Genomic DNA, 27,720 nt, shown 5'->3' with positions numbered 1-27,720 from the left:
CAAACAATCTGCAATAGTATCTGAAAGGCAGCTGCTTTTATGGGATTATTTATAAACCTTCAGACCTCTTAGGCAGCCATCACCCTTTCCTCACAGACTTTCCTATGGATCAGGAAACATGTTCTCAAGATTTTACTGTAATGTCTGGTAATGTCCTGGTACAAAACAAGGTGGGATAGTTATTGCATTTGTTACATTAAAGAACAGAGAAGAGGGGAGGGATACTGTGGCTCAGGTCCATGCAAATGTGGTGTGGAGGAAATCTTGGCTTCATCTACTCACCTTATCCCATGCCAAGACTGCTACCAGTGGGCAAGAGCAGCAGGATAAGAAAGGGCAGAAGCCCTGTCCAAGGCTCCCACTAGTTTCTGCCCAGCCTCTCTGGCCACAGCTGCTTCCCAGAAGCTCAGAGGAGCCCTTGTAAAATTCTGCCTACTAAAACAAAACCCTTTGCCTCACCAATTCCATAATACTCCACAATCAGAAAATGTAGCTTATGTAGTAAGTCCTCCTGCATCATCTAAGTTATTTATCATGTGACTAGAGAAAGCTCTTTGCTACAAGAAGCTTTCTTTCCTTGGTCCTGGACATAGCACCTGCAGTTAAAACAGAGGTAAAGTTGCTCCAGAGGGGTGCAGCACTTCTGCTGGAACACAGGAATAGGGCACTTGAGAGTCATCTTCTCTCCCCCAGTCACATCTCTTTTCTGAAATGAGCTCTGCAAGCTCAAGCTTGCTGCAGTGTGGGGGCACTGCTCAAAAGTGTGACCTGGTCCTCTGTAGGCTCAGGTGATCCAAAGCACAAGTGTGTTGCCTGCTGTGCTGGATTGTGGCCCTGTGTTCCTGAATTTATTTAGAACCATAGGTCATGAAATCACAGTTTTGCTCAATCCTCCTTCCAAAACACTGCCATGCTGAATTTCCTAGACATGCTATGCTTGTCCTCAAAGGAGGGAGGCCCTTCCCAGAATTCAGCTTCCCGAAACATGTACCATACACATAAAAATGTAGAACAGTGTAACTTTTTGAGGGAATGAAGGGGAAAGCTTTGCTACCCACTTACAATCATTAAAACAGCACTACTACCTTTTCTCTCTTTTCTTAAATGCTAATCCTCTCACTAAAAAAAAAAACAACCCTGAAACATTTTGTGATGTTACAGACTTCAATCCCATGGCACAAAGACCTGCTTCTGTGCACTGTTTTAAACTTTCTGTTTTCATTGCAGTGATGACTAAATGGGAAAGTTATGCAGACAGCAATGCAGCATAATCTACAGCAGTTCTATTGCTATGAACCGTGACAGCTATGACCAAAGATAAGGCAAACAAAAGTGAACTAAGGGGGAATTTATCCTCTGTCTCCTTTCCTCCACCTCTAAACCTGGGAGGGAAAAGGCAATACATTACAAGAGACAGCACTGAGCACTATACCAAACATACAAAACAGAGTAGATGGTTGGACAGATCACTGCAGAGGAATTTCTAAGCCAAATTTTACAAAAATGCACAATCCCTTTAAAAAATAATCAGCATACAATCACAATGCAAAAGGACATAAAGGGGCTTTTTCTGAATTCCACATATTCTGGCCACTCTTCCCTCCCACTCCTCATAAGTCCCTTTTTGCAAGCTCTGGGAAGTCCAGTTCTACATCCTCACACAGTAAGTGAATGGACGTCTACTACTGTTAATTTATGAGATCCTGGAGCTCCTCATCAGTCAGCTCATTGACTTCCATGATCTTTTTCAAGTGTTCCATATACCGGGCGTGGTCTTGCAAAAAGTGCGGCACCCTCATGTTCTCAATCACAGCCAATCCTTTCAGGCGATCCACGTCCTCATATGAGATCTGTAAGGAAGGACATGGATCAATTTAGCAGTACAGTCCCATTGCCTCCCTGCTGCTGCTGCTGTAAATTCTCTCCTGTAAATGAGAAAATATTTCAGAGCAGGAGAATTTAAAACCTTGGAGAAGCGTTTGAAAACATCAGCAACTGTGTGCTTTGGTGGAAGATGGAAAAGAAGTGTAAATTTAGCAAATGCTTTCATAATTCCTGATTCTGTTTTGATTCAATCAGTGAACAGACTTGCAGGAATGTGAATGAGAATCATATACAGCAGCTGCAGGAATAGAGAGAGTGAAAGGATGGAGCACATGTGAGTCTTGGAATGCCTTCTCAAAAAGGCAGAAAGATTTACATGAGAATGGAAAAAACACTGTGCAAAAGTCTAAGGAACTAGAAAGAGAGGGCAGCACAGGCACAGCACAGGAAAAGGTTTGGGAAATGCATGGTGCCAGCTGACCTAAACTCTGCTGTTTCATTTTCATTAGTAAATGTGTTTATGCAAAGCTAAATTAAAATGCATCTCTAGTAACTAACTACAGCATGAACAATACCTAAGCATCCCAATTTTAGTTTTTTTGTTTATCACATTCAGCACAGTGCAGACTGGGTTTGCCTCATGGCATCAGAGCCTTCTGGGTATTGGTACTGAACTCTCATTTTGCAGCTATTAGAGGATCTGGTAGCTTTTTTCCCTAAGGAAAATGGATATTTCTATCTTCATAGTCTCATGATTCTAAAAGCTAGGACTTCTAATCACAGTAGCTCAAGATGCTGTGAATGATAGTCCAGAAAGGATGACTGCTTTGGCTGGGCACAAGCTTCCATGGATGCACAGAGGACTCCTTGGGCAGCTGTCCAGTGTGATGAAATCTGTGTGGTTGTCACTTTGTCTCCAAGCTGTGTGTTCTGGGCACCCTGCAGACAGCAGCATATGCTCTGGCAAAGCCCACCAGCCTTGCTGTGCTTCAAATGAGCTTTGTGCCAGGTGGCCTGAGTGGAGCCTGCTCCTTCCAACCTTTTTGCCCCATGTTTCCCCTAAGGAGCTGAGCCCTGTAGGGTCTGGTTTCCCTGGAAGCAGCCTGCCCTCTTGGCAGGTGATGATTTCTACTCAGCAGCAATTAAAGTGCAGATGAAGGATTTACCAGTGTGCAAGGGGCATGGAAGGGCTTTCTGGAAAGACAGGACAGTGCAATCCAGATTGCTAAACCTGATCCACAGAGACAGGTGCATATCTCGGCAATGATAATTGGAACAAAGCCCACAAGGAGAATCAATCTGCATCCGAGTACACAAGTGGGCTTTTCTAGCTGCAAGGACAAGATGCACCCAATTAAGAAAACAAACAGACACCCGTACCCAGGCTTATTCAAGTCACTAAGATACTGCTGTTTGAAGACTGTGTGGCATTACACCTAATTAACTTAGAAGTGGATAGAGAGGAGCTCCACAAAACCATACCATCTCTCAGTCTGGAGACACAGCACCACATGCAATAAAATTCTACCTCTTTTCCTGCCCAAAGAAAGAAAAAGGATCCTTCTCCCCTCATATTTATGTTCAGAGGTTTCTGTTACTGCTGCAAACAAGAAACATGTATCTATAATCTGAGATACGGTTTGAATGGCATGCATTTTTCCAGTCCTTGCAATTGCTAAAAAATTACCAAAGTTGGCCTCCTGAGGAGATCAAAAACATAATCCCATCCTATGGTGGAAACAGGTTGCTTTCCTTACCACATTTTATTAGGCATTTCACTAGATAAAAAAGACTGAGGCTAAAACAGGCTTATTTATGGTCTTCATAATGTGCTCATGTGTTTCTTGGGAAACAGCAGTAGGTGATATTTTGCTGCTTTTACTTTTTCAAACTCTGGTAGTTATGCTAAACTCAAGTGCGCCCAGTATCTGCATTCTATTTCTCTTTGGCAATATTTGGGTGCAATTACCACATGAATATTTTGCAGTGCTTCCTGTATTTGATTCTTTCCTGCGAAGTTTTAAAACTGCTCCTTTTAAGAAGCACCTTTTCTCAGGTTTCAAGTGTTTTCCTTAGTCACTTCTAGGTATGTTGAACAGCTTGCATATATTCACACCACGCTCTTCTACACTGTAAGTAATGTCAGAAGCAACAGGAAGGCAGGACATGGAAAATGTGCCAGCCAAGCTTAATACTCCCTTTGGAACAACCTGATCCTCCCATTCCACCCTAAAAAAAACCAAGTAAATCCCCCATGTAAAGTGGTGATAAATCACTAGGCTGGATCCCAGTGCAAGTTTTATGCTTCTCTCTTTTGTGAGAAGACATATTGGAGCAGACCCAGTGAAGGGTCACTAAGACGATGAAGGCACTGGAGTATCCCTCCTGTGAGGAAAGGCTGAGAGAGCTGGAACTGTTTAGCCTGGAGAAAAACAAGCTCACGGGAATCATCCGTGTGTCTAAACATGGGAATGGGGCTCTTCTCACCAACACACACTGGCAGGGCAAGGGGCAGTGGGCACCAGTTAAAATGCATAACATTCCATCTGAACTAAAAACATTTCTGTACAATGAGGGTGGAAAAACACTGGCACCAGCCACCCAGAGGGGTTACGGAGTCACCATCAGTGGAGATATTCAAAGCCCAACTGGACATGGTCCAGGGCAAACTGCTCTAGCTGATACTAATTAAGCATGGAAGTTGGACTAGATGATGTTGAGAGAGCTCTGCAGACCTCAACTAATCTGTGATGCTGAAAACAGACATTGCCCTGATATACAAATTTCCAGCTTGACTGAAGCTAAACCATTCAGAATACATTTTAGGATCCCTTGATTTTAAAAGTTGTAAAATCAAGCACTTTTAAATTATCATACTGCTAGAAATAAATTGCTTGTAGACCTTTAATGTGGGTGCCATGCAATGTGGGTCATAGTGGAAGCTGTAATTTTATGAGGATTGACTTGGTGTGTTTTTCAAGTGGCCTGACAACCTGCAGACTCCCTGCACTTCCTTTACTGCATAAAGCAGTAAAGGAACTGTGTGTTCAGTGGTTTAGCAGGCAGAAGCTGTGTGGAGTTAAGCAGGCTTAAAGCACAAGGAAATTTCAGAGAGAAACTTGCAGACTTATTTGACAGTGTGATTTTATTTTCAAAGCTTCCTAACTTGGTTCAATTACCTAAATAGCTCTTGCTTATCAATAAGGATGATTCTGACAGTAAAGGGAAAACTCAAATGTGGACCAAAACCCTCTATCATAATATACCCCTTTCCTTTATCCCCCACTGATTGCTAAGTAGGCAGAAATGTTGGTATACCAGCTCTAAATTCAAGCTCAAGTCAATTTGACTCCCTGTTTATGTGAGTATGAACCCTGCTTAATGAACTGTGAAAGCTTAGCAATCCTTGGGTTTAGGAAGTGTGACAAAATTTCTGCACATTTTAGGATGAGCTGAGAACAAACAAGCCACGACAGTTAGAATGGACCTAAAGTTCATTCACATTCTGTGAATATAGAAATGCCATTATTCTGGGGGGAAAAAAAACCCTCATTTTTTAAAAACTCCTGCCATCAGTGAGAGAACTTTGAGGTGAAATACTCTTTGTGGTGGAAGGGGGGTGCATTAATGTCAAATGGTTCCTTTTGTCATCTTCTAGGACCACTGCCTTATCTAGTGCCTGTCTTGTTTGGCCAAGGCAGTCTGTTGTACTTCAAGTCAGGTAGTATCCCATTAACAGTGGGAAACTCTGAGAAATATGACCATAAAATCTTAATCTGATAAGTGAAGAATGAGGTCAAGCTGATAGAAATTTTTAGGACCTCAAAATACTTGCAACTTGCACAGTGTAATTGAAGGTGCTGTACAGAGCAGAGAATTCTAGATCAAAGTAAAAGCACCATGACTCATAGTTCATTACAGGCAGGCTTGCTGAAATGATAAAACTGTACCCTCGGGAATAATGAGTTCAATCACCTTTCCAAGGGCTGTCAGAAGATGGAAATCAATGGATTCCCTGTATCTCAGGATTCGGAGGATGCCATCCAAGTACACCTGGTCCTTATTGAAACAGCCTGAAAGGAATGGAGATACATTGCACTCTATCAGTGTTTGGTCAAGGCATGTTCTCAGAAGCCATTATGAGCAGAACAATTTTATTTTTAAAAACCAGATATTTATAGCCCTGACTTTGAACACCTTTCCAAAAACTAGCTAGAAGGCAAAACCACCAGCCAGAAAAAGAAATCATATATAGAAGATAGGGCCTGTGAATAACCACAGGCAACATTACATCTGTAGAAAGCAGGTCAAACTGTAAGTATGAATTTTTTCAAAGTTTTGCATTTATGTTCCACTTCCACCAAAAAAAAATCCTTTACTGATTCAGCTTGAAGGTTTCACCCAAGAGCACTTTCAGCCTTGTTTTCCAGAGCAGAATTCCTGAGATCCCGTTTCAGAGAGTGTGGAGTCCGATTTTTCCCTTTTGCAAAGGTTTGACTGTGTGACATGATTAGGGAGCTCTGTGCATGTTCTAAAAACCCCCCTGAAGTCCAAAACAAGAGAGGATAAACAGGGAACTCACCTGGTTGTGAGGTGTCAGTCCACCCCCTCTTGGCCCGTACGCAGTAATCCCACCTAGTGTTGGGGTCCTTGACGAATTTGCCCACATCCTGGAAAAGCTGACTGAAGGACATTTGGCTGGCCTGGTACACTGTGTAGTAGAGCAGGGCAGCTCTCCAGAGCAAAGGGTCTTTGCGGAACAGGACACTGTGAATGCTCGCTAGCCCCTCTTCTGTGGGGTTGATTGGCTTTAACCCGTGTTTCCTACGGCCATTGCGGTTGCACCAAGGCTGGCTGTTGTTATTGAAACCCCGAAAGTAATGAGTCCCTGGGAAAAAAATAAAAAAATTAAAGGAACTCAGGAACTTAGAACAGTAGCATCCAATGATTAAGAAGAAGTTACAAAATATATAAGGAGATACCCATTTCAGAACTCTGAGCTGGTAGGACTGGGCACTGGGAAAAGAGATGATTTTAGCCTTGTCTACAACAGACATTTTGTCAGAGATATATATACCACACAAATATTCACCTACTGACTGCAAGTGAAATTCCTGAAAATGCTTAAGGAATGCAACTATCAGGAGGACTTGACTTTCTAAATCTGTGAAAAGGAATTTTCAGAAGTCTTACACGCTGAATTGTTTCTGGCATGGGCTAGGCATTGTAGGGAACAGCAGGAAGGAAAATCAAAGTAAAAGGGCAGAAATGCTGCCTCCTGAAGGTGAATAAACAGCACTACTGCAGCCCTGGAAGATGTTATGTCCCCTAAAATGTGAGTAACAGCGGCTCTAGGCAATTGCAAGGCTTACTCTTCAGTTGCTATTCAGGCACTAGTCAAGTTTATCAATATTTTATGTACTTGGTTGAAACAGATGCACTGAAAAATTAGTAGAAATTTTCCGCAGGGCTGGGCCAACCTTGTGTAATGCAAAACTACAGCAATTTTACACCAGTTTAGGGACCACTGGATAAATTCTTTATACCTAAAGCATGCTTACATTTCCAAGCAGTGCAGCGTGACAGATGCAGGTTTGTAAAGTGACATGGCCAGAGCCAAGGCTGAACAGTCATATTATTTTGTTTTTTTTTTAAACTCTAAAGTAGTTTAAAGAAAATTGCTCAAATGAGCAAAATGTCCCTGAGCAATGACAGCACAGAAAGTCTGCCCTGGAGCAGAGCCTTTTGGTTAGCATCATCTGAAAGGATTACTCTCTGTCTGCTCCAAGATTCCTTTGGCATGGGAACCTCAGTGCTGTAAGTGGGACTGGCTGGTAGGCACATTTCAAAAGCTTGCTCTGGATCTGATCTAAAATGCTAATATCTATGAACCCTAGGATCCTTTTACCGCATGCTGCAGTAACAAAAAGGTTTTTCCTTCCCTTTAGCACATCTCCAGCAGAGGTTCTTTGGATAGGGATGTTCCCTCCTACTGTACCAGTCCAGTGCCTGGCCCACCACTGTGCCATAAGTAAGAATGCATGCAAGTACTCCCCTGTGCCTGCAGAAGGGATGTGATGCTCATACCAATTTCGTGTCTCAGCATCCCCTCCAGCCAGTGCTCTCGCGCGGTGGAGACATTGATGGTGAGAGTGGGGCGGCCGTTCACCACGGTCATGGAGGCTCGCGACAGCAGGTCCTCCGTGAGATGGACCACAATCTGAAGAGGAGAGAGTTCAGGCAGAACTGAAAGAGCTCTCTTCTCGCTCCTGATCCTGCTTTTTCCTCTGGCTCTTCCATGATTTCATTTCTCTTTGGTCCCTTGCCCTCCACAACTGTCCTGTGATCACGTGAGAGAGCCTTCTGAAGGAGTTTATCCTGCTCACCTGTGCTACTGACAGAAGCTCAGACTTTATGGGGTGAGTGCGGGTGAAGATAGACCAAAGTGAGACTGGAAAATTTAGTATGGTAATAGTGACTAGACTCAGAGGGCAGGGAGCAATTGCATGCACAATAAATTAGAGAAAATACCAGGTTTTGAACTGTGTTGAATTATCTTAGTATTACTGAGAACTGAAAAATACTAGATCAGAACACGTAAATTGACTAGGTATATATATAATTAGCTGTCTGAATGCGTTTCAGTTGCAATTCTAAAGCCACTTCAATGAGAGGGGGAAGTACTGTGTACATTTTCTCCTGTTACATGATGCAGACTTGAAATATTGAAATACTGGCATTGTTTTGTTCTACACAGCAAAATAGTTCTTGCTTTCCTGTTTTCTCTTGGAAAACTGGTAATCAAAACAAAAACCTGCAGAGAAGGAAACTAATGCATATTGATATATTGTATTATTTGACTTCCAAAGGCCTTTTTAAACAAGTGACTGAAAGGGAAAAGTGAAACTCTTTGTTGAAGACTAAGCACCTTTCCCTCTTCATGTATAGCCTAATGAAACAGTACCACTCAAAAGAGTACAAGGGACTCTACTTTAAATAAAGATTACTTTTTTAGTATCCAAAAAAAAGGACTCAGGGATCAAAGGCATGAATATAACACTTCCCTGTACTCAAAACTCACCTTCAGCTTCAAGTTCAACAGCAAACCATCAGTCCCATATAACTTGCATTTAGGAGGCAGTAAAAAAAGTAAATCCCGAAGCATTTAGATATAAAGGACAGGTGCCACTTGACTTTATAAAAACACCTCTTCAGCTGGAGAGAGTATTTTCATATTTTAGACCATCCTAAGCATGATGTATTAACCCTATTTTCACAGAAAGAGTGAAGTATTTCATTAAGAAGGACATGGGCTGCTGGATGAGGATGCAGGATCCAGCTGCCATGAAGTCAAACCAAGCCAAAAATGAACACGGAGATAAAAGCACAGGAAAAGACAAAACATACATTTTTTTCTGCTTGCTCTAAACTGTAGTTTATTAATCCCACCCTTAGTAACCCGGGTAAATTCTGGTTATCACTGTCAAACCATAGTCTCACAAAAATGTGATGAGTTTAGCAGTTTCTTCTAATAATATTATGTTGACCAATTAGACCTAGTTTCTGGGAAATGAATTTTTGCCTCATGATTCCAGACTCCTCTTGCTTGCTGCCAGTGATCTCATCCAAGTCTTTGACTCCGTCATCTGGTGATTTCATTTGGATTAATCCCTTTCTTATACATTCAATTTCATCTGACTTTTCTAAGCAATTTCATGTAACTTCATCAACCTGGTCTTCTAAATTTCTGAATATAGAAAATAAGGTTTTTTTCACAGGGCTCTAAAAATTAGATGGTTAAAGCCAGGAAAAAACAGCACTTAAACCAACTCAACAAGTTCTTTCAGACATTTTTATTCACTTATGTCACTTTCATTTGTGCTGCTTCTTATAAATCATTCTCTTGGGCTGCTGCTTATTTTTCTTGGCCTTTTCTTAACTCTTTCCTTTGGTGTAAATAATTTGATACCGGAGAACAGATGGCAGAACTGATGAATAAATGGAAATGTGCTGGTCTCCAAGTAGCTGAAAAAAGGAGGGAAGGAAGGGTGTCGTTCTTGGGTACTCCCAAAAGAAGAGAATTTAAGAAAAAGCATATATGAATCAGGAAACAGGCTCAGAGAGATGACTGAAGGGTTCACAATGAATGTGTGTAGTTTCAATTGTTCAGACATAAGACTGGGCTTAGCTATGAGAAAAGTATGATGTAAGGAATATTCTTGTGCTTATGGAGGAAAGGCCTCCCAGATGGTCTCTTGGGTCCATCCAGTGTCTGAAGTCCACACAAGTGTTTCTTTCCTGATGCAGTGCAGGACTTACCTCACCAAGACAGCCTTCTTTCACCATGTACTTCCTGACGTGATTCCAGATACGACTTTTGGTCAGCAAGCTGCCTCCAGTGGCCTGCTCAAATTTTTCATAGCTTCCATATTTCTGCAATGTCCGCTTCATAATATTAATGGACTATAAAATGAAAAAGCATAGCAAATATCAGGGCAGTAAGATCCCCATGACACTTGTATTCTTTCTCTCTTTCTCAATCTCTCTTTTTTTCATAGTTTAAAATCCTCCTTTTCTGAAATCACTGGCAGTCACTAACAGGCTGTACTCATTTAATACATGCTGACACGCTCTGCAATGAATTTATGCCATCTTCAGATATACATTAATGCCAAAGTACTGAAAAAAGATTCTGATCAACTCATCTTAGACCCACATACATCAGTATGATGATTAGATGATTATCAGTCTAGTGAAATAATACCCATTTTCTCTTTCATTCTGGCAGTGTTGTACGACTGCTTTGTAAAACAGATGTAACAGGTCTCCAGGACATTTGCAGTTTGACAGCATGTTTCTTTTTATGTTTTTCCAAAGAATTTTAAAAAGATCAACAATTACTGTCATCTCGCTTCATTTCTTGGCATGTTCTAATTTAGGAACACTGGTTAAGCAGATGTGTAACTATAATTTTAACAATAATACCTCTACCAAAAATGTCTCCTTGCAATAAAATCCCTTGTACCATGGGTGTCTGTGTAAGAAAGGGGGAGAGAGCAGGAACTTTAATTTACAGAACTTTGATTTAAACTTTTCATTTAAACCACAGTACTTCTTTAAAACCCCCCAAAATGAAGGCCTATTTCATGACATAAATAGAGTAGTATCAACAATTCTCCTAGAAATTGCTGCTAGAAGAGCAGCTCATAGCCATGATCTGAACTATGCATATTGAAGATTTTATTGATGGGGTGTGAAATGCTCATCCCCAGTTATCTTCTTTCCAGCATGCCATTACACATTCTTAAAAGAAAATTTGGTATGGAATAACTTCTTTCCCAGCAACAGTCCAGCTACAGGGAATAGCTTTGTGTCATAGACTTGATAATAGAAGCTCCTGGCACTACCTTAAAAAATTAATATTCTGGCTAAGAAAATACCACTAACAATAAAAGGTGAAAATATTGGAGACTGAATCTCTTTGTACATTATACACTTACATCCCTTCATGAATGCATTTGTCTCCAGCTATGTAATTCTGACATTGGCAGGTTGACTGATTTTCCACAAAAATTGGCTTAATTTTTTATCTCTCACAGCTACCAACAATCCTTCTCTGATGTTTTTCAGGTTGAAACTAATCAACCCTGAGTAATTGCTACTGAAACCCATAAATGACAGCTAGACATATCCTTCAAGTCTAATAGCTCTTTGATGGAGGAAATGTCACTTACCTGAATGCCAAAGAAATATTGCACCTAATGATCAGTATTTCTTTGTCTTGTATATTTTTCCAAACCATTTTTTCCTTTTTTAAAATTACCTATGAATTTTAACTTCTAAAAACATTGTCTGTTTTATAATTTTTTTAGTGTCTGCACATTCTGAGGCGTTTGCCTGTCTTATACAAAATCCTCACTTAAAGAAGCGACCTAAATATTCCCACCCTTTTCCCAGGAACTTTATTCTCAGCCAGCAGCCTGAACAATTCATGATAACAGTTCTTCATTCTCCTTTGCCACGTGCCAGATCCTTAAGATATTTATATCACCTACTAGTTGTTTGGTATATCAGGTTTCTATGAACAATTAATTAACTTTATTTGTTCACTCTGGAAGAAGTCATCTGTCAATCAATCTTCCAGCATGAAATTTGTCTTCACTTGTTGATATTAAATTTCAATTAAATCTATAAGATTAAACACTAAGTACCCACTTAAATTCTAGGATGCCTAAGTTTGTTTGAAATGCACTCAGAGGTGACCTTATCACTCTCTACAACTCCCTGAAAGGTGGCTGTAGCCAGGTGGGGGTTGGTCTCAAGCTGCACCAGGGGAAATATAAGTTGCATATTGGGAGGAAGTTTTTTACCGAAAGGGTGATAAAGTTCTGGAATGGTCTGCCCAGGGAGGTGGTGGAGTCACCATCCCTGGATGTGTTTCAGAAAAGACTTGATGTGCCACTCAGCGCCATGGTTTAGTTGAGGTGTTAGGGCATGGGTTGGACTCGATGATCTTTAAGGTCTCTTCCACCTTCCATTTGCTCACTGTTCATTGTGATGGGCTGGAGTGCAGGAATTTTCTGAAACCACCTCATCACAATGAACAGTGAGAAAATGAACACTGAACACATCAAACCTCCTGCTTGGCTGTCTGTAACAGCAAACTCCCTGGAGCTGAGACCTCCAGGCTACAGGAGGCAGCATGATTTTGGGAGTCAGGAGACCCAAGTTCTAACTCTTCCTGCCTGCCAGCACCTTCCTGGGCTGTTGAAGACTTTCCTAAATGCTGTGAGACACTTGAATCAACAGCACAATACAAACAGCAGGTTTTCAGACACAGGTCCTCCTCAAGAAACACAGACCCACTCCAACCTCTCTCACCTTAACCTGACAGAGTTCACAGCTTCAAGGGGAAACTTCTTTATGTGCCACACTAGGTAACCCACATCCCAACATTCCATCCACATCCAGACAGGTGTTTCAGGTTTGAGCTCCTGCATACTGAGAAAGTCATTAAGCTTAAGCCTCCTCCTTGCTGAACAGATATTCAGAAATTACTAAGAAGGGTGCTCCCCTGATCACTTTTTCTCTTGACTCTGTTTCAAGTGAAAAAAGTCCTGAAAGTTCTTTCCAAGTGGGCAGGTGTGGCTCTGGAAGCACTGAAACAACAGGGAGAGCCATCACACACAGACACATTGCACACAAATCCCTAGGGAGTGGCAGATGGCCCTGACACTGGGGTGAGCCCCGTCCCCAGTGATGTTCCTGGTTTGGACATTTCTTGCCACAACCACTCCTGCTGGGGGTGGTTCCAGAAGGGAAAAGGTTTGGGAATGTTTGGTTTCCAGGTGCTGAGTACAACAACAAGCCCTTAATTTGGGATTCTGCACCTGCCTCCAAGGTGAGATGACTCAGTCAGCTGTTGTGAGAACTTGCTGGGAAAGGGGAAAATCCAGACCAGCATGCCAGCTGCTGCCTACTGCAGCATCCAACTATGAGCTAATTTTCCAGCCTCCGGGCCAGCAGAACACTGGTACTGCTGGAGTTCCTAAGGCCAAACTGTAAACTCTTCAGCAACAAGTAAAAAAATAGAGGAAAATAAGAAAATAAGAATTATGTGGCTATACCAGGTTACTGGTTAGGAGTAATAATTCCTGCTCTTTTCACTAAAATGTCTGCTTATCCCTCTGATCACTGCCAAAGAGTGCCAAAAGAAGTAGCAACCATAAGACAAGCCCCCTGGCACAGCAAACTCTACCAATGCTCAAGAAAGCAATGACACAGAAGCATGAACAAGAGCAAGGCAAGGCTGTTTGACTGGATTAGGTTATGGTGGTGTTGGCTTTTTAAAACAAATTATTTACAGCCAAGTAGGTCTCTGAGTCTCATGTCACCCATGTCCAGCAACTAAGCTCAGTGGTTGAGAGTTATTGTAGAAATATGTACTGATAAGACTTCTTATGAGTAGTGTGAGGCGAGCAAGTCAGAGAAGGGTCTCACTGATCTAGGAGTCAGCCTCCTACTTGAGTCAGCTCATCCTACATTCAGAAGCAGCTCTGCTGCAAAGGAGTTGCAATCTCTGCTGAGATTTGTAAAACAGATAAGGTAGACAGACACCATTGCTCTTCTCCCTGCATAACTTATCTGCTGAGGGGAGAAAAGCTTCCAAGGTGCTACATTAGGTAACAGTACCAGGCTGAGCTTGTTAGTTTAATCCACAGCCACAAAATGGTGGCTGTTTGGGTCAAGAGGAATGGAGGGAGGGAGGTAAGAATGCATTTCTAGTCCACTCAGGCTGTAGTATTTCGGGTTTTATTCAGTGTTCATAGAGGCTTGTCTTTGGCATGCTTGTTCTTAGTGGCATAAAGGTCATGTTTAAGTAATTTAGAGCTGATAGAAATATTTTTTAATTAAAAACTTTTAAATTACTTTGTAAAGAATATGAAGTCAATACTCGCTGGGTTTTTGTATGAGACTGTGCTCTGAAGTAAAGCTATTTTCCTACCGTGGTATCACCAGAAGTGATCTATTAGTCCCTTCTAGAGGAAGAGAGACATCTGTGTCAGCCCCTGAGAACCTGTGCCACTTGGATGGCCTGACATGCTTTGTGTTATGTATTAGCACACCTTATCTATAAATCCTAGTTAGCAAGGGAATTTGTTACTAGTGCAGAATGAAGTGTTTCACACTAAGTGCTTTATACAGACAGTGCCATGTCCTTGAATCTTCCACATGCCTCAGCTGTGACATCACTTGGACATAGCAAAGGATTACTCAGTGTTGAATGCCATGCTGTTTATTAGCCTTCCAGCTCCACCTAATTTTTTTTTCCCCAACATCTGATAAATTTGCTAATTGTAGGCTACTTTTATTATTGCCTTAAAAGGTGTCACACAAACACTTGCAATGTGGTATAACTGGTTTATTTATTAATTCAAAACTGCTAAACTCTTATGAGTACAAGGGAAGGGGATCCTCTTTTGTGGGAGGATCACTCATTTGATGAAATGGTTGGGGTTTTTTTGTTGGTTTTTTCAATGTATACAGAAACAGAATTCTTGCTGCCTTGTACAATTCAAAGAAACAGGGTACCTAAAATTGCAACTTGCTGATTTTGGTTCAGCAAATTGCAACTGTTAAGTTCATCTGCTCTGCAAACACTGGGAACGACTATTTCTAAGCAAATATTGCCACCTCTAGCATCTGAGCAAAAATAACGAACACTTTGAGTGCTAAGAAACTTCACAATGAGGGATAAGTAGTTTGAGACAGAAAGCTTTCAGAGTACAGAGCTGCTGCGGTGACCTGGAACACAGCGGTAAGAAAATTAACTTCTGTAATATCAGATATGTTAATCCTTGTGAAGAGTGAAAATCTGCATGCTATTTTCTATTCTCCAGTTTACTTCCCTAAAGGCACTGTATTGTGTGACTCATGTGAGAAAAAACCTTACTAAGAAGAAAATATCATAACATAGATACGAAGAGAGAAACTAACAGAACACAGCATGAGGAGGAAGACACTAAAACTAGCATTTTTCAAATGCATTAAACACTCAAAAATGTTTTCTCTATGTCTGTGAAAAGTCAATCAATAAAAGTGTTGGGCTGTGCCCAAGGTTTAAAAGCTCCCATTTAAGCAGAGGCATGGGGTAAAGTGGGTGCTCACAAGCCTGTGCATTCCCCACTGCAGTATTGCTGGGTTAATGGTTTGCAAATCTTCAGTGCTCTTTGCCTTTAAAAAAGTAAATAAATGGGGCAGAGTGTGATTTGTCTTCCAGACATATTTCAGTAATGCTATATTAACCAATTTCATAGACATGCACAAATGCAGAAAGGGCAATAAGAAAACACAATCTGTTTTAATGTCCTAGCAGGCTAGGCACAGCTGTGGGTAAAAAGATTTCTGACATGACTGAAAAATTCTCTAAAATTCTGAAATGTCAGGTTTTGAGCTCATTTTGCCTAAATATCCTGAAAGCCCCATATAAACATGGTGGGTTCAGTCAGTAAGAGCTGGGTTTACAGCTTTTTCCTCAAAAAAGAGCAAGCAAGTGTAAGTTGCCATGAGCACCTTTTGTAGAAAAAAATAGGAATAACTGTTCACAGTTACCAAGGCTTTCTAAAATGAGTGGAGCAATAAATAGAAGCAAAATATGCTTCCAAAACCAAAAGCCCCCAACAAAACTGAACTGAACCTTCTTGTAGCAAAAAGGACGACTACACACAGTTGCATTTTTACTGCAGACCCAGCTCTTGATACTGTGAGTACTTTTTTTGCAACTGAAGTCATCCTTTCTGAACTTCCTGTAAGATACCTACGTGTTTCTTCTGACAAGTAAAATCTGCGTGAAAAAAAATAGCAATGAGGAAAAGCAAGTGCTCCTACAATACTTCCTGATTAAAATTTTTGATTAATGCTTTTTCTGGATAGTAAATCTGCATGAAATTAAATTCAAATTTGCGTGGAGATGAAAATGTCTATAGCTAGTTGTAGATAAAGGAGAGAGAGTGACACCTGCTGGGCTGGGAGCTGTGTTAAAGCTGCTGGTTTGGGCATTTCTAAGTGCAAGGTATTTTTGTTTGGTATTTTTAGGAGCTGAACTTTGAATACATGCTTTTCTAGTGACTCAAATTGAGTCTTGTGAAACAATTTACATATTCCTTGTTAACTGTTAGAAATATACTTCCTTTAATATTAAATAATTTACTGCCTTTTATAAAGTTGTTACAGGGCCTTTATTTTCCCATACTTTTTATGGACAGGGAAAAAGGTAGAGTTACAAATCAGAAAAATATTGAGGAATCATTTCTTATTAAAATATTCAGTATTTACACGTACGGGTTTTTGTTAAAAGAAGGGTAAACCACAGACAGGTTTGCTCCAGAAAATCATCCTGCATAAAAGGACTTTTAAGGCTCTGCTAACCCATCCTAAAAGGGATAATTTGAATTAAATTCAGTTTCTCAAATCAGTAGTTGATTTGCTGTCATCTATGTTGCTAATATTGCTAAAAAAATCAAAGGAAAACGTATTAAAAAGCTCTAGTCAAGGGGCAATTTTATTTGGTGTCATTGCAATTTAGTTCGTTGTTTGGAAGTACAGAAGAAGATTTTAAGAATAGAACAGCTGTTCCCTTTTCTCATAAAGAAAATAAATTTTTAATGAAAACCCAGAAAATGAGTTGTTAAAAAATACAGATATTTTCAATGTGAAAATGGAGACTATCAATACAATGATGTAACGGGTAACAACACTTTTGTACATTCTTGGATTTAGAAAGAGAAAAAAAAAATCAGTCTGTTCACAAGTCAGGGATCAGTTCTTACAATCCCTAGTCCTTTTAATTCATGTATCTTATGTGTCTTTGCCACCAGGAATTTTTAGTTTTAAGTGAAATATTCATATTGCAAAGAAGTGAAACTCATGGAATGGCAGGATGTCTTCCCAAGTTAGGTATCACTTGAATACGTAAGAGTCTCTGTTTAGAAAAGCCTGTCAAACCAAAATAAGATCTAAACCATTTAAAAATAAAAAAAACATTTAAAAATAGCAAGTACTGCTTCTGCTACTGTACAGATAAGCACTGGGTTTTGTCACTTAGGTCAAAGTTGAAAGAAGGGCTTTTTTGTTTAGGTTTTTTGCAACTCAGGGAGCTGAGGCAGTTACACAGAATGGAAATGTCTGTAGCTATGTTACCAGCGTGGCTGCAAGTTATGAAAAGCCAAAATTTTCTTCTTAAAATTTACCTCCTTCTGGAATGGAATTTGGCTGCTGCTTGATTGAGTCTAATGTATATCCAAATACCCTTTCAAAGTTGATTAAAACAAGGAACATCAACACATGCTTATCCAATAACTATGACCTCAAATAATTGCGATCCCCTCCCAATCCCTGTGTCACCAAGAGGATTGGCAGGATTTCTATGCTGCCTTATTCCTCTGCCTGTTTAGGCACTGTGTTTTTCCTCTACTGGATCCTGCCTCATTGCCTACAAAACTTTCCTGCTTTAAATTATGTTTCTTGTAAACCCATTTAGAAGGAACTGTGCCCTTATCCCTTAAAATCCTGTAAATTTCATAAAGGTTTTAATTTTTTTTTAATTAAAAAGATTTTATTTCAGTTCTACCAGTGCATTCTCATCTTTGGTGCATCTTTCAAAGAGCAGGGGAGAATAAGGAGAAATTACTTGCTACAAACAAAGCCAAATACCACGGAAGGTAGGAAGAAATCATCAATGGAAACGGAGGGGACTAAAAGCAACTCTACCTGCTTAAGAAATCTGTCAGACGCATGGCTGTGCTTAGCTAACACATGTGGCAGAGCGGGGTTTTCATATTCAAACTGAGGATTGTACGTGAAATCCGACTCGAAAAACTTCACCTTCTCTTTCTCCACGTTGGACGGCTTGATGGCAGTCAGCAAACACAGCTTCTGGCCGGCGGCGTCGCCGTCCGGCCCACGGCTTTTGGCGGCCGGGCCCTGCCTCGGCTTGGCGAGGCCGCAGTGCTTGCGGGCCCTGCCGCGGGGCCGGGCCGCCGGGGCCGGGGCGCTGCCGAGGGCGGCGGCCGCGGGGCCCGCGGGGAGCGGCGGCGGCTGCCGGGGCCCGCAGCGCCGCCCGGCCGGCAGCGGCAGCGCCGCCTTCCCGCGGCCGCCCCGCGGGCTGGAGGGGCGCTTGGTGGCGGCCCTCCTGAGCTTCTTGTGGTGGGAGGACGGCTGCTTCTGAGCGTGGTGTTTTTTCTCCTCTTTGCTCTGCAGAAGGACGTTGTAGCTACTGGTTCCTGTCGTGAAAATGTCCTTAAGGATCCCAGAAGGCGGATGCTGGAGGCTGTTTTCATTATTAATGTTCAGCTTGTGTACTTCCAGACTCAGGACTGATTTCCTAGAAAGCTCTGTCTTAGGCCAGTGAAGTTTTTCTGCATTTAGGGAGGAAAAAAAGGGAAATGATGAGAACAAACTTGATTTTCACAAAGCGATGCTAATCTTAAGGACTCAAAACTCTAACATAAAGGAAACACAAAATGTCTTAACTGCACTCACATCACATTAATCTTGACTTCTAGGCATAGGGGAGAACTGAGTGTGTATATCGCTTCTGAACAATTAGACCGGGACTTGTAAGATCCAGCTAAACGAGTGTTTTATGCCTGCATGTCCACGTACAACTACACTGCTGGCAGCTAAGAACTTAGTTGTTAAAAAAAGACTCTGCAGGACTCCATGAACATTTACTGCTACATTAACCAATGTATCATTTCGAGCTGATTGATCTTTATCATGCAAGGAAGGCTTTCTGTAAGGATAAAGACTAACTTAAAATATAGGAAACTGCATAGGAGCATGTGAGCAGTGTTTACAGTGAAGTCCCACAGGGATCTGTGCTGTGATATAAGCAGTCTGGTGAGATCTCATCTGCAAAATCTGATTCACAGAATTTACTCTCAGAAAAGGGTGAGAACATTGGAAAGGGCCAGCCACTGTAAACAATCTTCAACAGGATATGGATAGTAATATATGTTTAAAGGACTTAAGAGTAACGTGTTCACTCTTAATACAGACAATAAGCTATGTTTAAAGAGGCAAGAGAGATCAGCTAGTAACGCTCCTGAAATCCTTAAGACAACAAAGTGTATTTCATCTAATCAAAGTTGTTCTACCATAACAGCTGACTTAAAAAAACACTTGAAAAGAAACATAAATCAAACTAAGTGCAAGAAGCAAATAAAGTTTCTTTAATTAGAGTGAACCATCCTTTCTTGCTCTGACCCCTGGGATAGCCCTTGGGGGGAGACTGGTCCCTGGTGCAGAGCAGCTGCAGGGAAAAGTCACTGAGGATTAAAACTGAATTTAACATTTGTGCTGGCTTGTTAGAGAGAATTGACCTCGCTTCACTGGTTCTAACCATCCCCTCCTCTTGACAACCAGTTCCTCCTAGAACATTAGGTGAGCTGAAACCACACATACAAATAAATTGTGCCACAGAGAAATATTTTCTACTTCTGTACATAAAATAAAAGGATTCACAGAACAGGAGATACGGCTGTGGCATGATTAAAGCCTGCAAAAGGGATTTGAGCTTCATCCCCCAGTTATATGTAGTTGAACTGTAATTACTTTACATACAGTAATTATACTCTGAAGGTAATAGCAGCAAAGAGATCATTAAATGCCTCCGAGGCAGAAAAAAAATCAACAGTGGCTTAATTTCAGCTTTATTTTCACAGTAAAATTCAGTTTTGCTCCCAACATAAGCACAATGACAATGTATTTCATGCTGTTGGACCTCTGTCAATTCCGTATCAACCTGTGTTCCTCAGCTCTCCCGAACATCCTGCCCCAAAAACCAAAAAGACCAGAGATCCTGTTTGCATCAACCTGTGATGAGTGATCTGCAACCAGGGTGTTTTCTCTACTGGAAAGAAGAGAGGTAGAAGCCTTAGATTATTACCCTTCACTAAAGCATGTGTGTCCTATGCAAACTCAGTTTACTTCCATCATAAGTCTGTGAATCCTCTTTCTATGCTTGGCACAGGAGCGTGCTCCTTGGCATTCCTGTTCAAATTCTGTCAGATCATTCTCATCACATACGTGACAAACTGCCTGCATGGCTTATCTTACTCTCCCATGAGCTGTCGCGGTGAGAAACCACAGTTCCCCATCACAAGGAGACCAACATCAAACTAAATACATAAGAGAAATGCATTTTTTGGATGCAACAGAATAGGATGACCATTCTCATATTTCTGGTATTTGAGACTGACTTCAGACCTGTATCAACTATTACAGAATGAGAATCCTTACTTTTAAGAAGAGTACATGAAAACTACGATTTCCAGAATGTCTGAACACATATTAAATTTCTGAGCACATGACTTTGCTTAGGTAGACAAAACCGGAGTTGGAAATTACACAGCTACTTCTTAAAATACAGACAAAGAAATAACATGACACTAGAGGCATTAATGCTTCACCTTCTCTATTAACCAGCTCTTAAAAGCCACAAAGAATAGAGAAGCCTTAAATTGCTGCTGTTATGGAACAATTAGAACTGATATCACACAAGCATCTAAGAAGTGATAAATAAAAAAGAAAAAAAATAGAAATTTAATTCAAGGAAACAACTCAAAATGACCTTAAACCACCCATTCCCTCCCTCCCCCAACGCTTGTATCAATCTAATACCAAAAACTCATGCCAGCAAGCTGTTAGAGCTAAGAGGTACAGCTGGCCAGTAATAAATGCTTTTATATGTGGACAATCGCTGAAAGGCGTAAGTTAGAATTCTCCTGGAAGTGTCACAAATGATGGCTGAGTGCTGAACATGCACTGGCAGGTTTCACATGCACATGGCTGATATCAAAAATAGTTGTTCCCAATCTGTAGTTACTCTATAAGCACAATCTCGTAGCCAAGTGATTTTTCAGCTGCTAAACTAAGTGTGGCTGTCCTTAATTTTCTTCAGACTAAAGGATACTGTTCCATGCCTATTTGTGCTGGAAACCCAGAATCAACAGGTTATCTGGCACATTTGAAATATTATAACAGATAACAAAGCAGTTTTCACAGAAGTCATTTAACTGCTATTCTAACATTTTGTATAGGTCTTCTGAACATCATTACCAATTAAACTAGAAAATAATATTTGAGACTATGTCAAAATCATGTTGCAGAGCACCAAATTTAAAATTCTTTCTCTTAGAAAATTCTCTAGTACATTTGTTTAAGCTATTACATATTTTAAACTCACATCTGTAGATCACACGGCATCAACCAAATTAAGAAAATACTGTCTTCTAGGAAACTTGTCTTACTATATCCAAGAGCTTCCACTGATTAGCAATGCCTGGTGATTGAAATAGAGGTATTCTGAATTTAGAACAAATTCATTGCACAAAACCAAATTCACTGCCTCCTGAAAACCTCCTGAAATACTGCTTCAGTATTTCAGTAAGTACTGAGATACTGTGCTGCTATAGAGTAGCCAGTTGGAATGGATTATCAACCCAGATTAATTGAATAGATTGCTTAGCAGTGATTCCCAGCTTTTAAATTCTGGATACCATTGGACAGATTACTTCTAAAAGATATGAAAAAGGCAAATTGAAAACCACCATGCTGCAGGGTAACACTACAGATATCACGCTACAAATCCCACAGGTTTTATCTTTTGTATATCATCCACATGTGCTACATGTGTTCTGAGAAGTACAAATCTGAATTTCCTGACTTATTTCTGTTTTTGCTGTAGAAAACTGTTAAAGAACATATGCCCCAGGCTCTAGTTACCTTTGAGAACCTCCCTCATGTAATTTATGAGCCAGGATTCTTTTCATTGTCCTCAATTCCAAAGACTCAACAGTCACAAAGCCACAAGCCCTTCAGCAATTAAAAAAAAACCCCAAAACCCACAACAAAACTAATACAGTCTCTTCCTAAAAGATTCTCCCCATCATGTTTACTTCCATTTATTTCTATCTTGTTCCTTTCTGCAACAACACTAATAAAAACATGGTCCTAGAGGCACAGGTGAAATATTACATGCAACAATCTGTCATATCTGGCGTGCAATGTGATGGCAAAGGATAAGCAAGGAGGGGACAGAAGGGTTGCATGTCCCCATTTTGTCCTAATTTAGGATACCAAAGAACAGAAAACCCTCCTGTTGCAACAGGAACAGAAAGAAAAAGGCAAAAGGATAAGCAAGGAGGGGAGAGAAGGGCTGCATGTCCCCATTTTGTCATAATTTAGGGTACCAAAGAACAGAAAACCCTCCTGTTAATGGCAACTTGGTCTGTCTTGGGCCAGAGTAGAACTCTACCACTCTTGATGGTGTTCAACACCTGCTGTCCCATAAGCTGGGCTAGCAGGGCAGCCAGCTAGCCAAAGGCAACCACCCCTGTGAGTCTAAAGAATCTCACAAGAGAGCAGGTTGTGCCCTAGCCAAAATCCCATCATTGTCAAGAGATCAGCTGCAACTGGCAGTACTGGACTTACTTCATCCTGCAGACATAAGTGCAGTACGTGTCACAGAACAATTCAAAGTACCACTGGCTTCATTTTGCAGAAAGAGGAGTTTTATCTGTAACTTCCAGTTATGCACAGGCAGGTGTCACAGCAGTACTGGAAAAGGGATGGACTCCATGAGTGCTAACAGACAATATGTGGGAACAACAAATTTCATGACAATTACGCACTTACGAAACACGTTCTATGTATAAATTTCATCCCAGTCACTAGCCTTGAACCTGGCACTACTGCAGACACTGCCTAATCTTGTCAGAGGTTATTTGTTACAAAAAAATGTTAGATTTTATGCTATGTTTAGGAGCCAGGTCATGTTACTGGTCTCTGTCCTTTAGAAACTGATGGATTGAGCTAATAAGTCAATAATATGCCTGGTAAAATCCCAGTGTAAGCATTTTTCTAGCCTTTGGTGTGTGCTGTATAAATAATACCTTCCTCTAGACTACAGGGCAGCTACTATCCAAGCAGCTTCTTAAATACCTGTTCCATAGGTGGAATGAGGTTAATGACAGGTATTTGTGGCACAGATATCTCTGTCTGGCCAGCCTTGCTCTAAAATAGCAGAGAGCTCCTGCAGTTTTCGAGCAGCTGTCACTCAGGTTATACATGCACACTGAACAAATCCTGTCCAAACTGCAAGTGTGACTAAGGTGGTCAGCAAACACATTCATGGAGCGCTTCCTTCTATCCTAGGGATGTAATGGTCTGAGCCACTGCTTTTGTTTTTACGATTACCATTGCCCTGTTAGAATATGGCTGAGTTTCTTTTTGCTCAAAATCAGAAATCATTGCAAGGCTGACTTCAGTTTTCAAATCTATATGAATGCAAATAATGTATGTGATCTATCTACAAGCAATACTTAAGTTTGAAATTGTGAGATAAGAAGGAACTACACAGATGTGACAAGTAAGATTCTTCTTTTGACACACTGCAAAGGTACAATTACATTACAAAGAAATGTTTATCTCCAATAGTCAGAAAATTTGAATAGATTCACAACGCTCTGTAGTTTATGGGCTCTAGACTGTATGGTTTATCTGTGCAGAGGGCTATAGAAAGAATATTCTGAAAAAAAGCAGGCAACATAAAGTGTTGTATATGAACCGGTAATGTTCCACTATCTCTCAAACATTACAGGCTTGTATTTGTGGCATAACGAAATCTGACCACAATTCTATATTCTATTTCCTCACTACTGGAAATCCCTTTAAAGTTTAAAAACACTCCAGTTTTGAACAGAAGCTGTCAGGCAACTTGAACTAGAATGCACTGGAAGCTCTGTCTATGACAGAACATGGTGTAACAGCAGAATTAGGCAATGAGTTTCTGTAAAAACACTGACATTGAGTTACCTTCTATTTTCACAAGCATCTTATTTATTAACTAGAGCCTGTATGATATTGGGAACTTTTACATTTAACCTAAGACTCATTTTTCCCCTCCACATGCTCCCCCCAAAATAACCACCTATTTACTTTTCTCCTGTAAAAGGTGTTATCTGTCATCCAGCTTTTAATTCTGAGCTTCAAAACCAAGGGCAGGTTTCAGCTATCAGCCAGCTTGTATATCTGATTCATTAGCTGCCAGTGCTCATAAGTAACTCTGCATTTTTAGGGATGATTGGCAGTTTGGATTTTCTTCTTTAGAATGACAATGCTATTTGAGATGTACTCTTTCTACCCTAAAAAAAAAAAAAAAAAAAAAAAAAAAGAAAGATCTGGACTCACTTGCAAGCAGTTTCCTGCACGTTTACTTCTACATTGAAATACAGTATTATGTAACTGACTCCAAATTTGGACCCTTCAAATTAAATTACATGGGCACAGTAATAATCAATAAAAGTGAAGACTTGGCTCTAATGAAATCAAGCAACAAACTCCCACTGATGTAATAAACTCAGGATATTATCACAGAACACTGATTTACAGGCAGACCTGCACAGGATGAAACTCATCCAAGCAGGTCTCTGGTTTCTACTGCAACACAGGTGCAGTCAGGAATATTTGATGGAGGGATATGGACTCAAAATAACTATTTTTCACAAAATCTCATCCTTTAAGATTGCAGTGGCTATTGCACATCTCCAGGGTTGCTCTGATCGATCCCATGAACTTTATTTCTGTTCCCATTATCAGAAGTAACACTCTAGTCATATCCATGCACAGATGGAACAGCATATCAATTATGCAGAGAAAGAGTAGCTGTAAGAGATCTTAGTTATGATTGCAAGGGTATCAAATGAGGGCACACCAAGACACCTCCAGCAGATTTCTTGTAGATAGATTTCCCCGTGGAAAAGTAACATTGGCTTGAGCCAGCTGAAGTAATGACACAAGAAAGGATGTCAAATTTAAACAAGGAAAACATCCGTTTTCAAGCAGCAGCTGTATTATACACAGCACAAGAAGACAGTTTTGTGCGGCACCAAGTACCAGTCTATATTACCGTTATATAGTCATTACAGAGGTTTGTATACACACATCCCCTAAGGATTTGTTAAGTTCTCCGAGAACACAGCAAAGGGTAGAGCCAAAACGTGTAAGCACCAGATATAACCGGCGGTAGTTTTACTGGCATTCTTCCTTGCATGGTTCCAGTGGAGCGGCTGTCATCTCCGCGCTCCCCCGTGTCGCGGGGCAGGGCCCGCAGGTGACACGCTCACTCCCCCGTCACCGGGGGGCTCCTGCTCCTGGAGCCAGGCAGGTGTGGAGCCCCTTCCCCGTCCCCAGGGGACACCCCACCGACACCCGCGGCGCCGCCCGGGCGATGCTTCCTCGCTGGGCGGGGAAGCGCTGGCGGCCCGCCGGCTGCCCCGAGGCGGCGGGGACCGCGCCGCCCCCGCTCCCGCTCCTCACCGGTGACACAGATGGACTCCAGCATGGTGCTCCGCCGGGCAGCGCCGCCGCTCTGCCCCGCCGGCTGCCCCCCGCGCGGCGGGCTCCCGGCTCACGGGCGGGGAGCCCAGAGGGGAGGCGGCGGGGAGGCAGCGCCCGGCGCCGCGGGATGCGCCCGCCTCGCCGCCTCGGCGGATCCGGGGAGCGCGGCTGGCCCCGGGCCGGCAGGCGGGAGCCGCGCCGGCAGAGCCCCCGCCCGCCCACCCCTGCAGACTACAAGTCCCGGCGGGCTCCGCGGGGCCCGAGAGCTGGAGGGGGCGGGGTGAGGGCGCGCTGCACCCTGGGACCTGTAGTGCAGCTGCTGGTGTCCCGGGATGCCTCCCCGCCGACGCCACCCGGGAACATCATCCCGCTGTATCCCACCGGTACAGCTGGTCCCAGGAGTCAGCAGCATAGGCGAGGCTTTAGTGTCATCCTTTGCAGGAATCTAGCGAGCATAACTCACGCACAGACCAGCGCTGCAGTCCTTTGATAATCATCAGCTACCATCATTGCAGCAATTGGTAATAGTTGGTGTGATTGGTAATTATCTGCTAGATCTGCGGCAGGCAGAGGAAGGACTGTATGGGACAAGGGTGCTTAGCCGGATATGTGCCACCCTGGGAGACGGGTCTCGTGCTTGGAAATGTGCCATGTAACGAGAATGGAGAAATTGCACGAGGGCAACGGTTTAAGGTTGTAACTGATGGTTATCATACACCGATAAGTAGTAAATAGAATTTAAAGTAGAAGACAGACTTTATATTACACCCTCCTGTGCCTTACTTGTTGTGCAATCTGTTGCTTTGCTTGTGAAACCTTTCACTCCTTGAAATACAATCTGCGTGTTTTAAAAATGAACATCAAATAGGAACAAGTTATTTTATCTTAGCAATCATGGTTGTGTAACCCATTAATGTAGGCATGGTGTAGGAAGATTCTGCACTTTTCATGCAGACTTAAGGGGACTACTGAAGTCAGATTACACATCAATACATTTTACTGTGTTAATAATGCGTTTACTTTTCTTAAATGCTCAACATTTATCGGAGAGAGCAATTTAATTGAAAGTGACTTACCAGCACAATAGTACTTAACACAGATTATGGGAGTGATCTCCCAGGGAGAAGAAAGGTGGGAAGTTGTGTGGTGCTTTAGTTGAGTATCTTAAATATCTGCCATGTTCCATCTCATCAATAAATCCATACCAGCAACGTGCTCTACACAGAGATTCCCTCCACAGCACTGCCCAGTAAGACCTGGCTGTATCATCAGGTAGCAGTGGAGGAAATTCTATGGATCACAGCTTGTTGATACTTCAGAGGTTCCCCTTCTGCCTCCTATCTGGTAAAGTTTCACTGAGATTTGTGAATCCTTCTTAGACAGACATGCATACTTGCAAGTATGCAATCACAAGACTGAGTAAACACTGCTCTGTCTGCTTTCATGTCAGTGTTCACAGGCAATTATTAAAAAAAAAAAAACAACCAAAAGTAAGGGTTTAAAGCAAATATTTTCATTTTATTTTCTACTGCCTCACACACAGTCAAACCCAGGTACTCTTAGGACCAGCTATGAAAAGACTGAGGTGTCATTTTTCTCAGTTGGCTAATGAGGAGCCAGTGCTGAAACACACTTCTACCTAGCTGACAAATTTGATGTCTCTTTTAACTTAAATTCTTTGAAGATCCAAAAAGATATATGCTCTGTCAACATATCCAAGTTTAACCTAAAGTACCCTCTAAACCATTTTGCTAACAATGTAGCATCTGGAACTTGCAGGCTTGTCTCCAAATCTCAAATTGCAGGAACTGAATAAACTCTTTTAAATTTAGAGAGACAAAGCTATCCCTAATGGGTTAGAATTTGCTTGTGATACATGGCAATTGCAGGAAAAAAAAAACCCCAAAAAACAGTGAATCGGTTCAAGCACTGCAAATAATTAGCACAGCTGATGAAGAAATGATAAACTGCTAAAATATAAAGTCTGTGTACCAT

General features: G+C 41.5%; 1 protein-coding gene across 1 annotated transcript; it reads right to left on the bottom strand.

The window, feature by feature from the left end:
* Window positions 1-1,688: 1,688 nt before the first annotated feature.
* MATCAP2 (microtubule associated tyrosine carboxypeptidase 2) lies at window positions 1,689-25,849 on the bottom strand (the record flags this gene model as incomplete). The annotated part of the gene is made up of 7 exons (XM_084205516.1): window positions 25,705-25,849; window positions 18,094-18,740; window positions 10,144-10,287; window positions 7,912-8,044; window positions 6,407-6,712; window positions 5,800-5,897; window positions 1,689-1,850 (listed from the first exon to the last, which is right to left on the bottom strand). Exons 1-7 carry the CDS (start codon window positions 25,727-25,729, stop codon window positions 1,689-1,691), a joined length of 1,515 nt encoding a protein of 504 aa, XP_084061642.1. The 5' UTR covers window positions 25,730-25,849.
* Window positions 25,850-27,720: the final 1,871 nt, after the last annotated feature.

Source organism: Fringilla coelebs, assembly GCF_963513975.1.
Source record: "Fringilla coelebs genome assembly, chromosome: 1".
In the NCBI taxonomy this organism is placed as follows: Eukaryota; Metazoa; Chordata; class Aves; order Passeriformes; family Fringillidae; genus Fringilla; species Fringilla coelebs.
This window is presented reverse-complemented; position numbering and strand designations above follow the sequence as displayed.